Here is a 17064-nt window from a genome sequence, read left to right as displayed (position 1 = left end):
CACACACGCTTGTTCCCTCTTGTTTTAGGTTGAACACGATCTCCTTCCACAGATTGCTTATTTATCGGGAGTTGTGCTAAGCCGCACCAGTTACCATGCATTTTTCATGAGCCTAGGATTTAATTGAGGTGTGTGTGTGTGTGTGTGTGTGTGCGTTTCTGAGTGTCACATGTGTTTGTGTACGTCGTGGTGGCTGGTGATGAGATTAGGCTTTAATGTGTTAAAGAATTTATGCATGTACTGTGCAATATGTAGTGCACTTGTGCTATATATAAACATGTGCCGGTCGGAAGTCTCTCTGAACACTTTCCCTTTGAGGACTCTGCCTGTCTCCTCTCCTCTTCTCTCCTCTCCTCTCCTCTCCTCTTCCTCTCCTCTTCCTCTCCTCTCCTCTTCCTCTCCTCTTCCTCGCTCTCCAGGGACCAGCTCCATTCAGCAGCTCTCTAACAGTCTTTACACACAAGGCCATGGACCTGCACATAAGCGGCCTTATAGCAATGTGTCACCCCTCTATTGAAAGAGACCTCCAAAGGGCCCTTGACTTACTTGCAAGAATTTAATAATTCACTTCAAAACCATATAGCCGACACTTATTGGAAACAAACCACTACAGCACAGAAGAGTGCCATTTTTTTTATTTCATAGAAAAGAAACATACTTATGAACACTCAACATAATCCAGTGTCGGAGCTGCAGGGGGCTCACACGGCTCCGCTCTCTCCCTCACCTGATGACAGCACCGCGGGGGGGCACTCTGGGCCAAAGCCGCGGGGCACACAGTGGTGTCCCTCTCATCTAATGCTGTCACTACCGGGTTGTTTCCCTCATCCGTCTTGTAGTCTTCCTGTTGATCACAGTCTTCACAATCAGATGGGCCTGATTCATCTTCATCAGTTTTAAATCTGCGGTGACAGCCTATGTGCGGCCGGAAAGCAATTCCAGTCAAAATATCAGTTAACATGTATTTTTCCTCATTGGTTCAGCCCTTTTATTGATGACTAGGCATTTATGAGTGTTTTAGTGGCCGACTTTGTTTCTCTGTGTGGAGCTGTAGTGTATCTTTAACCAGCCACAGATTCACAAACTACACGCTCCCTCCACAGGTGATGTTAAAAACCTAAATAATAAAAAGATAGGGATTATTCTGATTCGGAAAAACTCTCTCGCACCCTGATTGGCTGTGCTTAGTGTAAATATTAAGCCTGAAGATCTTGTCCGAGGAGACAACATGGAGACGGTCCATTGAACACAACATGTCAGCAGTCTGGTGCTTTTGTTGGCAAGTGGGAAGTGGGCAAAGACGGAAGTAACATCGTAAAGACGTCTGTGGTTTCTCACCAGCTCACCATTGTTGAAATGACTTCTTTGTGTCTCATGGTAATCTCACCTGCACTATTAGCTGCACTGCCCCCCACAATATCTGATAGTATAGCTCTCTTTTTTTTTTCCATATTCGTATGTATGATGAAATTTAAACAGAACACAGGCAGAAGACTCGTTTTCCATATGTGAATCTAACATCGACTGTAAATGAGCCTTAAAAATCATGTATAGTGAACACTCTGTTTAAATTTAAATGGTTTAATGGAGAACTAACATCAACACAATTAACGGTGAATCTGTTCATATGAAGCTGTCTAAACTAGGCTACAGCAAACATAGAGCCAACCTGTAAACTGACAGTGTCTCCTTCACGGCTGATAGGATTGACCTTTACGACTTACACCTTTAATACTGTAGATATGGTGGCAAAGCCCATTTGGACTGTAGGGACTGGGGGGGAGGATACACTTTCAGGCCCAGTATGGCGTTTGTTGTTACTTGAGGGAATTTTTAAAGCCAGCTGATACAAAGCGTTTATTAAATGCAGAGAAAGGTTAGGCTTCTAACTAATTCAGTTTTTAATTAAGGGAATTGTTGAGCCACCCGTAATGCTGAAAAAGCACATAATGCGTTTAGGATGAAGTCTGAAAATCTACCTTGATTGATGCAAACCAATCCTTGCACATATTTTTTTATGGGAGGGTAGGGCCCCGCTTGAGTTCCTGAAACGGGCCCCCAGATGCTTCAGGCCGCCTGTGGGCCTGCAGGATTAGGTTTCTGCCATGTTCACATTCCACTTATTCCCCCAGGGAGCAAGGTGGAATGGAATTCATATGTTTGAGATGCTCTAAGCAAGTGTGCACACTTCACTGGGAGGCGACACGGGCAACCCACCTCTGAAGCTCTGAGGGCAACGCTTTGAATGTGAGAGAGCAGGATTTTTGATGTTTTGGTTGAAGAGAACCAGTGCATTCAGAATGCCCCCACGTCCACACACACACACACACACACACACACACACACACACACACACACACATACACACACTCACACACAGATGTTTGTACACTTGCACACAAGTAGGTGACACACACGAAGCATTAGCTCACCCACTGTGCATCAGGAAGCATTATAATGTGGCAGGTTTGGCTGCTCTACTGAAATGCAGGCCCAGTAATCCAATCGTTTTGTGCTTTTCATCACTCCGTTGCTTTTAGCAAACATTAAAGAACTCATTATATCAGCTCATTTTCTATTGCTGTGTTTTGTCCTGCACTCAGAACAGGGACCCACCACGGATACTATGAATACGAGTGTGGTGCTTCATGTGGTCCTGTGGTCTTGTGCTTTGGCTCTCGGTGCCCGTCTCCCTCTGTCTGTGTCTGCACGGGCACGCTGGTGTCGGTTCCCCCATGTGTCTCCATGTGTGACACATGCGAGATGCATTACTGTCAGATCGCCCCCCCCCCGCTGAAGAGCAGTCTCCTCAGACGCTTACGTAATGTTATTACCAATCGCACATGGAGAGAGCATCCTGGCACTCTCACATGGTTAGGATGAAATATGAGAACGATTATGGAGATCCGGGATTGTATTATCACGATTTCCTTATTATTGCATCGTTAATCTATTTTTGTCTTTTGTCTCCATCTCCCTCTTTCTCGCTTTCCTCTTCGAATGTTTCGCCCGTGGCTCGTGCAGAAGTGGAACAGAAAGGTGAGTCTGAAACGTGCAACCCCCCCCGCTCACACACATGTACACACGCTCAAAGTCCGGGGCTGGACGTCACTTTTCGATGCCAGTGCCTGAAGCGCTTTGTACCTCGTGGCAGAATGACATCTCTTTCAAAGTCACTGCAGCTATATTAAGAGAGCTTGATCTCAGCATATAGAGGCAATTTAGAAACACTGGTTCTCATTAGACACACTCCAGGCCCATATTATTCCATTGTATCGTGTAGAATGTCACTTAACAAACTCTCCACGGGTGGAGCACACGTTTTATGATGAGCCAATGAACAGAGAATTGCATTGACATTTAATATTTCAAATGATGTGAAAATTATGCCGGCGCTTTGAATAGCCAATGAAAATTCAATCAATATTCCCGGGCCTCCGCGTGGGATCAGGAATTATATTACTGAGAAGAATGGGAACACCACAATGCACATCTGGCGTGTTTGTGTGTGTCTGCCGTGTGTGCGTGCATACATGTGACAGCATTCCAGTTAAATTACAAAGGTCCCTACGACTCTGGTCGCACTGGCTTCCCAGAATTTACTACATCTCCCACATCACTCATAAAACATAACCCCAGTATTCCAGGATGGGAATACCAAGCACGGAGTGGGGAATGAATTACTGTAACAATTGCAGAAACAGCAGGCTATAAAAGACATGTTGGGTTCTACAGTTGGTCGATCCTGACAGAAATAGAAAGGAGAGAAAGGAGGAGAGAGCTAATGAGGAGCCAGGGAGGGAGGGAGGGAGAAATGGGAATTGAGGGAAAGGGGGAAGTAGAACAAAATGTGCCATTTTCTCATTTTCTCTTAGCTGTGAGAGCAGGGTATTATCTGTTGAATAGGAGGTCTGCTGTTGTTGCTGCGCTTAAGAATGACAGTGACTACACAACAGCCAAACCACAACACAGCAAGCCTATCATCAGCGGTGGTTACGGTTAAGTTCAAACACACTGCAACCTTAATGAAAAGAGGGAAACATTTCACATGGGCTCTCAGGAAATTGTGGGCCCTGTTAGGACCTGATATTACTGTAACATCTGTCTTGAGAAATCCAATCATGAATAACCAGCATTAAGTGAATCACTTGAACCAATTGGGATTTAACCGGTATGATTTTAAAGATATGTCAGATGATAGAGAAAAGTTGAGTGGCGTCTAGAGGGGCCAAAAGAATCAATGCGTACAGCTGTTACTGAGGATTCTTCTCATATATTTAAAGTATCAATCATGTAGTTATCAGTGTTGATATTGAGGTGGTGCCTAAAAAACAAATTAATGCATGGACATTGAGAAGCATCAGAACCCATTTAAACTGTAGCGAATCAGAGATGTTAGCTAGGCAGTTCTTCATATGTGGCTCAGGTCTCGTTTGTGTTCACACTGCAAAAAGAACGAGGTCACACTCAACCCTTCAAATGTGGTTTGAGTGATCGGAGCTGCAGACGCCTTTTCTTACAACACTTTCAATCTGATGTATTCATGTTCTTTGTTCCTCAGTATTTCTGTGTCCTGGCATTCTGCGAGGGGTGTACCAAAGTGAACATCTTTTTGAGTCCGATCACCAGTCCGGTGCGTGGTGCAAAGACCCGTTGCAGGCCTCAGACAAGATCTACTACATGCCCTGGACCCCATACCGCACAGACACGCTGACAGAGTACTCGTCGAAAGAGGACTTCATCGCGGGCCGTCCCACCACCACCTACAAACTCCCACATCGTGTGGACGGGACTGGCTTCGTGGTGTATGACGGCGCGCTCTTCTTCAACAAGGAGCGCACACGCAACATTGTAAAGTTTGACTTGCGCACGCGCATAAAGAGCGGCGAGGCTATAATCGCCAATGCCAATTACCACGACACCTCGCCCTACCGCTGGGGCGGGAAGTCGGACATCGACCTCGCCGTGGACGAGAACGGACTGTGGGTTATCTACGCAACGGAGCAGAACAACGGGCGCATCGTGGTGAGCCAGCTCAACCCCTACACGCTGCGCATCGAGGGCTCCTGGGACACCACCTACGACAAACGCTCCGCCTCCAACGCCTTCATGATCTGCGGAGTCCTGTATGTCGTGAAGACCGTCTACGAAGACGACGACAACGAGGGGACCGGGAACAAAATAGACTACATGTACAACACCGACAAGAGCAAGGAGGTGACCGTTAACATACCCTTTCCCAATTCCTACCAGTACATTGCTGCAGTGGATTACAACCCGAGAGACAACCTGCTGTATGTGTGGAATAACTACCATGTGGTCAAGTACTCGCTGGACTTTGGCAACAACGGTAAGTCCCACCTCTTCCTCCACCTCTTCCTCCTCCTCCTCCCTGCCTTTCTTAATGTCTTTTTCCACATTCGTTTTTGCACCATGAGTAATAAAAGATGCTGCTTTGAGAAGTTTCCCCCAAACCACATTTACTGGACAGTCAGTATGGTCCTTTTTTGATTCTTTTTTTATTGTCACATGAAATGCCCTGGCATATTTGTGATGCTTTTAGTAATCCTATTAATGATAAATGCTTTTTGTTGTGACATAAGGTATACTCACAGCCACTAATCTCCATCTAATAAATAATTCTGCTAAATGACTTAAAAAGGAACAAAAGGAAAAAGCACCATCTGTTCTGTCACCGTTCACAAATATGACTGCTCCCGCACCGCCTCACCCCACCCGTGGTCTCTGCATGTTTTTCAGACATAAAAATGAACGGGATGACTTTGAGAGCTGGTCGTGGATATAGCCGTGTCTTTGAAATTACAGATGTCAGCTGAGATTCTATTTGCGGAAGTTGTTCAGCTTTTCTAGTCAAGCAAAAGAATAATTCACAAAGACGTCATGAAGACTACCTTGATCTCTGCCTCTATCTGATGTTATGCTGAGTCTTACTGTAAATGCCTCTCGCATTTTACTGTACCACTTGCCAGCCTTCTCTTTAGTTTCCCCCAGCTGCATAACAGATGATAAAACATTCCTCCACAATGGAGCCAAGAGTCTTCGGGGGGGGGAAGAGGAGCTAATAGCACTTTCATAGAGGATATCCAAATAGGAGGACAATGTGAAGATGCTTGTGTTTGACAGCTTTTCTTTTTTTGTCTTATTTTAAAAACAGTTACGAAGAATAAAATAGCTCAAATACAATGTAATACACATAAAATGTAATAAAACTATACATATCCCCTCAGTAAATGTTACATAATAAAGAACGAAGAGAAACTGTCAGGTACTAAAATATAATAGAATGAGGAATAAGCCTGTAAACAAGCAATGACAAATATGTACAGGAGACAGGAGTGCAAAGTTGCAGTAGTTGTTTGCATTTAAAGATAATGTAGCGAACAAACTAACCTGTGCTAATTGTGTATTCTGTGGATGTAAACTAAGATGTAGAAAGAGTCAAATGAATATATGTACTGTGAAAGGAGCTTGTTACCTTGTGGTAATGATCCCCCATAGAACTAGAACAATCAAGATTCAAATCTTTATTGTCCAGTCCAGGCACAAATGGAAGTTTCTTGTCTTTCACTGGTGAAAGGCACACGCAATTATACAATAGATTACACAAGAAGACACAATACATTACCAAGAGTAAGATTTCTGAAAATACTTAATACTGCAGATTATAGGAAGGATGCTTGTGGGTTTGGAGTCCTTGTCCAAGGCCCAACAGTTAGGCCCACAAGCTTTCCCCTGGCCAATTGGTGAAGACGCTCTAAAGAAATTGAAATACAAAACAAAACTAGATCTTCCCCTTTGTCCAGATTTACTTTAGAGATTTAAATCTAACACTAAGGAGGCAGAGAGGAAAACATAGCTTAAAGGATATTGAACATTGGTCTCGCGTTCATATACTGTAGGTGATAAAATGTCAAAATGGCCTAAATTTATGATGTTGTTGTCCTAACCTTAAGCTATGAAATAATTTGAGCAACACCACAACAATTCTGACCATCTCTATATTTGGTTGGTAGCAGAAATCTAACAGAAGCCAAAACTTTCCACATGAAAAGACGAGACATTAGGATGAACTGACAGTGACATGAAACTGTTGGGGTCATGAATCCTGGTGCCGGGTGTTGCCGCGTCAGTACCAAACTACCGTCTGACCCAGAATGACTCTCGTCCAACTCCGGGGTAAAGTCCATCCTCCTCCTCATTCCCTCCTTTGGATGAAAGGGCTTAGGCCCCGAGAGCCTGAAGGGCTATTTGCCCAGCATAATTGCCTTTCAGCACCTTTCTATGGAGTGGTCAAGGCAGTCTGGCTTCGTTTCTTATTAAATGATGTCTGAATCAACGCATGCTCTTACATGCAGTTAGTAGGCAGTACAAGGAATTATAGAGTGAGGCGGCATTAAACTTGGTTTCTACCGATCAGTGTGCGTGCGTGTGTGTGTGTGTGTGTGTGTGTGTGTGTGTGTGTGTGTGAGAAAGGAGATCATGCTGTAAAAAAAGTTATACTGTGAGTTAATGCATGCATAACAATGCCCACGCCTATAAGCTACTCTTGTGCTGTAATTACAGTGTGAGTTTGTGTTTCTCTATTCATGAGCTTATTGGTGTACACTTGAGAGTGTGATCACTCTCATAATGGAGCTCCGGGCGTCTCAGGAGGCTTTAAAGATGAGATCAATTGGGATTCAATGTGGACAATGACCTCCAGTGCACAGCAACAAGCCAGACTGCTGACCAGTCAGAGATAAATGCATACAATCAATGCTGCCTCCCTCCTTACGCTGCTTTCCCCCCCCCCCCCCCTTCACTCAATGAAGACAAGGAATAAATTAACTTCCTCAACTGCATGATTCTCCCATTCTTCGGAAAATGAGGTGATAAGTCGATTCATTGAAGTTTGATTTTGTCGCTGAAGCTGGACCCGATTTTCGGCCCCTTCTTTCTTTCCAAATCTCAGAAATGTGTTTTTCTGTTGGATTTACAATGAGTATATTAAGCAGTGGTCAAACGGTCCTGTTTAGCTTTTTTGTTTTCCTCTTCTTTTCTTTCGCCAGTTCAGGAAACAGGCCAAGGAAAGGGGCCAATCTGAGGGTTTCCACTCATTACTGATGTGGCTTAATGCTCGCCCTGCTTTTGTTGCAGCTCATGTGGACTTCTTAAAGACATGAAATGAGACAGGAAATGGGCCGTGGAGTCAGAGAAGGCCGAGGTAGGCTACGGAGGACTGTGTATAATTGGAGTAGAGCAGCGAGAGCTCCAATTACTGCGTTGTGTCTGTCCAGCTAGGAGAGTGCAGCCAGCTCATTGGTCAGTTCAGGGGAGGTCACTGCGGGTCATCTGCAGCCTTCTGACAAAACGGTTTATCTTTTGGGACACGTGTCTGGATGTGACAGTTGTTTCAGCACAGTCCAATCATTGCAAAAACATGAATGCAGATCATTTACTATATAATACAATATACATTATAGGGGAGATTATCAAACCTGAATCTTTACAAGTACTGAAGAGTGTAGATCTTGATGAGACATTAAGTTATAAATTTGCAAATTCTGTAGAAAATAACAACAACGATGGGATGTTGGTGCTTGGACGAGACTTGATTAAAGATGCTTGAGAAATTTGCCTTATTTTTCAAATAAATGAAAAATTGGAACATACTCAGTAATCCAGCACTGTTTATGTATTATATCCCATAGTTTGACACAGGACTCACTGTGTTAACGCTTCACGGTGGGAATGCCCAGCACATCATCATAACATGATCATAACAACAATCACGAATTAATGTTTTCACTATATCAGCTTTCCTGCTAGCGTGCCCTGCTACGCTTATGAGAAGCACTGAGCAACTCCACAACCCGATGACCACACACCAGGTTCAGCAGCTGCCTGTGCCTCGTCTTTCCACTCTCATTTTGACGTTTGATTTAACATGATCTGATTAGCTAACGCTCGTGCTTGAGGATTTCAACTAAATTTGATTGGCCGCTGCCTGAGCTGCTGAAAAATGTAGCTGTGATCAATTTAACGCTACGCAGCGCAGGTCAAGCAACACGCATGACCCCATTCAAAGTGACTGAATAGTATTTCTGTTGAAGCTTCTTGTGTAAGTTATAGTAACAAATATCATATTGACCATATTATTGAACAAAAATGTCATAGCACAACCCAATGTATCACATGAGGTTTCCTGTGAGCATGGAACAAATTAAAACGAGCTCTAGTCCATCTTAGGCCAACAGATGACATAAAGATTTCCTCCCTTGTATTCCATCACGCTGTTGATGCAGCACGTGGCAGGGAATGTTCTTTTTGAAATGCAGATTCTTCTGCCCTTGGTACTTAACAAAGGAAGTGACGTGCCTGTGTACATTTATTGTTTCACATGTCTTCCTTGTGTTTCTTCATTGTTTGTTAAATCCCCATTCTTTCTCTCAGTCTCTCACAGTCGCACTCACAATGGCAGGAATCTCGATATTTCCCCACCTCGTATATCTTCCTCCTTGCAGATACCAGTTCCCAAATTTCTGCCTGTTTTTCTCCTCGTCGTCCTTATCTCCTGTTTTATCTGCCATCCTGTCTCTGCTCTCAGCCCCTCCCTGCATCACACAGGCCTATTTAATCGGATGTATATACTGTATTACAGAGGCCGGGTGCATGCCTTCATAAAGACAGAGTCAAAGTCACTTGTCTCTGTCTGCGTCACCCTTTCCTCCCACCGCGCGCTCCCCAAACACTCACTCACTCTCTTGTGTTTATGGAGTTGTTTCATCACGTCTTCTTACATGCATATTATAGATGCCTGCCCTACGCAAGCGGCATGGCTGCGATGAAACATTTGAATAATTTATCACCTCCAGTCTGCTTTGCCACACTTTAGAAAGTTTTTCCCACCAAGTCGCAAAATTATTCATGTTATCTGCATCTTTGGGAAGGGAGGGGCAAAATGGCAAAATGGCCAAAGTGAGTAGATCACGTCTTGTAAACGCTGCTTCAACTGTGTTTCCTCTCTGCTTTCACTTTCCCTTGCTTACTGACATCTCCCTTGCTCAGAGTTGAACACGTATGTTCTAGTGCTGCTTCATATTCGACAGGATAAGGATCCCTAGAGGCGTATTTTATAGGGTTAGGTCCCGAAATCCTACATAGCCGGTACCTACTGGACTGGATCACAATGCAGATACCAGTTCCCAGTTTAATTGCCTGGAATAGTTGGCAGGCAAAATCAATACCAGTTAACATTACACTTAACTCTCTGGCGATATTCTCTACGTGGCTCTGGAAGAACGTAACGTAACCCTACAGTTAGCTAGTAGCTAGCTCAAACTCCAGTCGACACAACAAAACAACTGAAGCTAAATGGTAGAAAGTGCGGCTGTACTTCACATGAAATGATTCTGACACCGGGAAGTGCAGGAAATGTTTGAAGGAAGAAGACAAACTAATCGAAGCACCTAGCGACCCACAGGGCACATTTTAAACGAGACAAATGCTACCTGTTTGACTTCTTGCTTGACCCCATGACCAACACATCGGCCGGCAGTGAGGAGACAATTGATGACGAGATTGAAGTATTTTGCTTTAATATAGAACAAAACTGCTAAAAACTGCAATCAAACATTGAAGTCTTTTGATCCTCATTGGAGATGAATCAGAACCTTCCATTCTCTTCTAATCTTTTAAATACACAGTTACACTGAGACCTGACCTCTGCTTGTCACTCTGTCAGTTTACAGAGATTTAAAGCTTCACCTCTGAACTCTTAATGACCAGAATCACAGAGTTCCATTTCCTAGGGAAGTCGAGCATGGAGCCATCTATTGTCTTTAACTCCTCTCTGCGACTTTACTCCATCCTCCCCCCCGACTCCCTCTCCGCTCCCTCGCTTTGGCACCAGATTGCAATCAAGCGGCAGAAGGCTACGAAGTGCAGGAAACGTTAGCTGCAACATTTCCCAAATCGGAGAGAAAAACAAGAGTTAATGGTTAAAGTGGAGCCCCCTCTTTCACCAGGTCACTGATTAGACGAACCCTCAGCACATTCCTGGCTTTTACACTGAGATGTTGTGTGTGTGTGTGGTTGTGTTTGTGAGGGTGCATTGTGTATGTGGGTGTGTGTGAAAGCCTTCAGCCGCTCGCGCTACTTGAGATGATTTAGCTCCGGCAGAATTGATTGCGGGGTGGCTTAGTATGTTCTTATGATTGTTTACAAAGTGGGAATCAAAATTCGGTATTCTCCCAATTTTGGGATAGCATGTCAAAAAATAACAAAAGAACAATTAGAATCAGTTCGGCTCGTACGCCTGTGTGTCTTGGATCTCGTTACCTCCAACAGGGAGATTGATTACGCAAAATCTACTGGACTGATTACCATTAAACTCGATGGAGGGATGCGGTATGGGTCAGGGAAGGACGCATACAATGTAGATGCAGATCCAGATCAGGCTGAGGATCCAGGATTCATTTTTTTCATATTGCGAGATTGGGCATTTTTCAACATTTTCACTGATTGTCAGAGAATAATTCATGGAGCTGATAAAGACAACCAGGCGGGTTTGGTCTGACATTTATGAGTGTGTATTTATAAATGTGGTTTCATAAGGGGACAGTTGGGCCTTGGCGGAGGTGTGCTGTCTGCTGAGTGACATTTAGTCTCGAAAATAAAATGTCAGTGGAAAGCACCGTCGACTCAGAGCAAGAAGGTTTTTAGTTTGAATCCCAGTTCAGCCAGGGCATGCAGCTTGGGTTAAGTGGGGAGTCTGAATTGATGGTAGGTGTGACCGGTTGTTTGTCTCTGTACGTTGGCCCTGTGATACGCTGGCGACCTATCAGGGGTGAACCCAACCTCTCCCTCTCACCCAATGTCAGCTGGGAATAAGGCTCTAGCTACCCTGCTGTAAACGGTAGGCAATATAGATAATGGATGGAGGTAAACTGTGGCACCACAATCCTCGAGGTGGTTTTATACAAGGCAACATGAACACGTGGCTTCCTTCACACCTTAGTCGACACTCGTCTTTCCTCTTTTCCATCCCTGTTCTCTAGACCTGCTCCCTCCCTGCCTATGTCCCTCCCTCCCAAATAGATTACGACACAGCCGTCTCCCTGCAGAGACTGAACTCTGCTTCACACAGTCTGGCGCACCTGTTCCTTACCTGCAGTGTGTCCTGATCGATTGGATCGCCCCAGCCGGGCCCTCTGCTTGCATTTGGCCTCAGAACTGCTTCGCCTCTGCCAAACAGCAGATGCCAAATTAAGCTGGCCCAGCGAGGAGAACAGGATGGAGGGGGAAGCCCACGGCCTCGCAGGAAGTAAATACAGACGAGAGTGGCGAGCAGAGAGTTCCGCCGGGGCTGTGGTCTTTTCAGATTTTTTAGTTTTTGAATACAAAACATTCACAGGAGGCAAAACAGAGTTGATACAATCTTAATCTCTAAATGATGGGCCATTATGATAAATTATGGGGAACAAAATATTGAATCACCACAGGGTCACTTGCTAGAGGCCACAGCTTCCACTATAAGACAGTAATAGGATTTTGCTGGAGACCTACTATATATTCATACTTGTCCTCCCAGAATTGACACACAGTTGATGTCTGGAACAGCACAGGCAACAGACTGCACTTTAGAGGAATATGCTGGTGATCCTCTCCATTATTAAAGAGAATAAAACTGGTCTCTTGCATTAGCTTTTGCTTTGTACAAGGGAACTTCCCCCTGATTAAGGGCAAAGTATGAAATCGGCAAACTCGCTGCAGGTGTCTCCAGCCTCGGCAGTAGGATGGCGTGATTTGCAACTGGTAGAGCCAGCAGGGTTGAGCGGGCGATGCATCTCTATGTGAAACATTTGCTGTGGAACGTGGCGGCGGTGCCTGGCAGCCATTTTGAGGGAGACTCTATTAGTTGAGGTTGTTTTCTATCTCCCAAGTATCGCTGCTTTGAAGTGCTCCGTTCTGTCTTATCAGCAGGGCCGCGTCGCTCGCCACAAGCACAGTGAATGAAAAGTAAAAGTAACATTTCTGTTCAGGCTGTTTTGGTGTGCACCATGCGTGTGTGTGTGTGTGTGTGTGTGTGTGTGTGTGTTGCTTGGTGCACAACTGAGGGAAAAGTCAGTATCTGTTAGTCAGTGTGTGTATGTTTGTGTGCGAGCTCTCCAGCCATAGGGGCGAGTGTGTTATCTCAGTATGCAGCCCTATTCACGTCTGTGCGACTATCCAGCCTAGAAAGCTTCTTGCCCTCCAGTCAGATTATCATTTTGCTGTTACCCCTCTGGATCTATTCCTCCCCACTGTTCAGGATGGTGTGTGTGTGTGTGTGTCTGTCTGTCTGTGTGTGTCTGTGTGTGTATTCAGAGGCCAGGAGGCTGTAACTTTTACGCAAACTGCAAGAAAGTATTATTTCCTTTCTCCCAACTGCAAACAGTCAAATAGAGTCACCAATACTAAAATAAATGAATAAATAAAGTTGTCCTCTTGAATAATGAACGAGTATAATCTCACACTTTGTTCATCTTCTATCTTCCATCAAATCCCTCTCCTCTTTGCCTCTGTTTCACTCCTCCCTCTCGCAGTCTGTTTGTCCGCCGCCTTCCTGACAATGTGGGAAACTTGCCAAGGGAAGTTCTCTTTTCCCTCGTCTCCCTCTCTCCCCTCCCTGCCTACCTTTTGAGCTGTGGATTTACGATCCCTCTGTTTGCCGTATGAGAAGTCAACAAGAGCATTCTCGGCAGCAGAGCGGAGGCAGAGACAGACAGTCTTACCCACACAGAAAAACATTGCCGCACACGTGCACAGGCACACACACACACACACACACACACACACACACACACACACACACACACACACACACACACACACGCATTGCCTGTCTGTATGTCAGATGATCATGAGGTGACTGACAGTATCTCTATGGCCCCACCAGTGCGGTGACAGATAGGCAACTCCAGGAACAAGTTTACTGCCAGCCTGCCATTGTCTCACTTTCCAACGAGCCGCTACAGGTCAGGAAAGGGGGGAAAAAACAACACAACACACAACAATAGAATACAATACAACGGAATAGTCAACAATGTAAACTCATTATCACTTTAATAGCTTTTACAGAGATTTAGATCTTTCCCCACGCAGATGTTTTCCAGATGTTACGGAAGAAAAGATGGTCGCAATTGAATTTTTGGGACCACTTCAATGACTTAGTGTCCTTGTTAGCTGAAAGTTGAGGTCGAAAGTTCATTCTTGACTTTGCAAACCGCAGACAACAACACAATCTCAACACAGGCTCCATTAGTTTTTGTTTTCTACGCTTTTCATTGCTTCATTCTATCTTCTGTAGTGGACAGAGTTTGACCGATAGAATAGAATTAGAGCTTACCAGACATTGGTGGTGTGGTGTCATTATGACTTTAAAAAAAAGCTTAAAAACGTTAGCTATTGAATGTTGTGTGCAGACATCGTCTAAGGAGGTTATGTTATCATCCTCGGCCGTTTGTGTCTTGGTTGGTTTGTATGCTTGTTTGAAATCAGGATAACACAAACACTGCAGGACGAATTCCCTTGAAACTTGGTTGAAGGATGTTTCTGTCACATTTTGGTGCCAATCCAGATCAGAGGACAGATCCATGAATTTCCTTACTACTTTCTTTAAGACTGAGAGATGAGAGGGCGTTTTCTGTGACTTTTTTCACTGTTTTCCGAGGGAATAATTTATGGCTCTTGATGAAAGTCATATTTAGAGGACTGAAATACGAGTGCATGTAATTTGATGCAGCTTGATTGGATTTAAGGCATACAGTCTACTGGGTGTCATTCTTGTATTTATATGTGATCCTGCAAATATTTACCAATGCAAAAAAACCTCCAAACCTCTCAATGCAGCACTTAATAGATTAGAAGGACCTTGTTCTCAGAGGGGGAAACAGTGCAGCAACAGTGCAGGGAGCAAAACCTGATTTCTTACATACAGTGTGGCTAGAGCCATTTATCTTAGTGCTTGCAGTTTAAAATCCCAGGAACAGTTCATAGCTTCTACTCAGTTTGTGATTTTTTTTTATTTTTTTAGGGATTTGTGTCACACATCTGCTCTTGTGGCATTGGTCCACGCGACGCGGACAACGTTTAGGTTAGCTGACATCACAAGGTTGTCGTAAAGCATTTACTCACAGCTTCCGAAGCTAGAACGCGGGGAGATATGCCAGTCCCCTTGAGTACAACCTCAAGCCCTTCTTCTCTTTATAAATGTTTCATGAAGCTGTTATGTCATCCTCCTGTAGTGCCCTCCCTACAGCGTCTTCCACTGCCTCCTCGGTGATGCCCGTGATAAATGAATCACATCACAAGACCTTTTATCATCTAAATGTTGCAGAAGGGTGAGCGCTGGGAGGACGGAATTAAAACAAAGGCAAGCACATGTGAGAATGTGTTTAAGATTAAACAGGTAGAATAAAGAAAAACAGGAGTGAGCGATGAAATCAGGCGGATGATGTCAAGAGAGCAGCGGAGGAGGGAGGAGAGATACATGGCTAGTGAAGTGCTGTGGCCCCTCTCCTATGATGCTCGCAGGCTTTTGTCTTACTTGACCCTGAGCTGCCAGTGTTTTCTGCCCTGTACTCAAATGACAGCAGACATCAACCTCACACACACACACACACACGCACGCACATGCACACCATTACTCTTATATTGTTGTGGCAGAGGCCCTAATGGAGCTTCCTGTTTGAGTGCAGATAGGCACACACACACTCTCACTCACTCACGTAAATACACGCACACAATCACACACACGTAGATTGACAGCCAGTCCCTAGGCCACCGCTGCCACGCATGATTGATGGCAACGTTCCGTGGAGAATGCATGAGGCAGGGCAGCAGTGATTCAGGAGCAGGGAGCAGCCCGGTTTAGGTATGGAAACACTCCATTGAATTGTGGAGGAGGAGAACAGAACGTACACGGGGAGTGGGATTTGACACGGCTGTCAGTCAACGAGACGGACAGACAGAGGAGGTGGAGAGAGAGAGAGAGAGAGACAGCGATAGACAGAGGAAAGTACAGTGGCTTTAATTACTCACAATCCACGGAAGGGGACGGCTCCAGTTCACACTAAATAATATAAACACCCACACACACACACACACACACACCTCAGCCTGCGTCACTCACACTCTCCCCTAATTCCCGATGGAGCACACGGAGAAAATGACATAAAAACCAGTTGCAGTTACACAAATACTCTGATTATATTCTACTGAGATTGTAATCCTACAATCGCTCCTGAACCGTACATGGAGCCTGATTGAAAAAATGGCCCCTGTTACCCCTCAGTGTCAGTGACCAGCATGTAGTACACATTATGGCCTGAGGCGCACCAAGTCCTTAGATGGAGAAACACAAGTAACACTGCTTCCCACTAAAAGGCATATTCCGGCAGATACGCAGAATTTCACCATCAACTTCCCACTCCAACTCGAGCAGTGAGTTTGTCCAGAGTTGGAAAGACTTCATAACACAGAAGTAACGTGATATATACATATATATTAAACTAATCTAATCGAATTCAGTGTTGCTTGTCAGCATGTAGGCCGAGGGTGATTTTAGCCAAGTTCAGCCAGTGTCAGCTTCTCTGGAGTATTTCACTCTTAGATTAAGGTTTTCTTCTAATCTATGTGAAAGAAATAGTTTTAGTCAATTACCTTAGAGGATACAATATAAAGAATATTAAAACAACTGACTTTTTAGTTGTTAAAGTGGCATTACATGAAGTCGTCAGAATCCATATTTGAGCAGCTTCGTTATATGAGAGAGGGATTGCCTCTGTGTGTCTGTTTGCAAGCTTGCCTTCATGTGTTCTTCAGGGAATACACGTGGGAATGATGAAGTCTTAACACGGTGGTTACGAGCTGCATTGGGCCACTAGTGGAGGAAATACTCAAACATTTTACTTAAATAAAAGTACCAATTAATAGACCAAAATGTACTCAAGTAAAAGTAAAGTATCTTTTTGAACTAGGAAGTAAAAGTACTGGCCAAGAGTTACCTTTTACCTAATTCAA

At 44.4% G+C, this 17064-nt stretch overlaps 1 protein-coding gene across 1 annotated transcript in view; it reads left to right on the top strand.

Annotated features, from left to right (window-relative positions):
• Positions 1-17064, top strand: part of LOC128431207 (adhesion G protein-coupled receptor L3) — a 38474-nt gene that overhangs the window by 10501 nt on the left and 10909 nt on the right. Inside the window, exon 3 of the mRNA XM_053417458.1 lies at positions 4562-5350. Coding sequence (XP_053273433.1) covers positions 4562-5350 — 789 coding nt within the window. The remainder of the gene's footprint in view (positions 1-4561; positions 5351-17064) is intronic.

Source organism: Pleuronectes platessa, chromosome 3 (assembly GCF_947347685.1).
Source record: "Pleuronectes platessa chromosome 3, fPlePla1.1, whole genome shotgun sequence".
Lineage (NCBI taxonomy): Eukaryota > Metazoa > Chordata > Actinopteri > Pleuronectiformes > Pleuronectidae > Pleuronectes > Pleuronectes platessa.
This window is presented reverse-complemented; position numbering and strand designations above follow the sequence as displayed.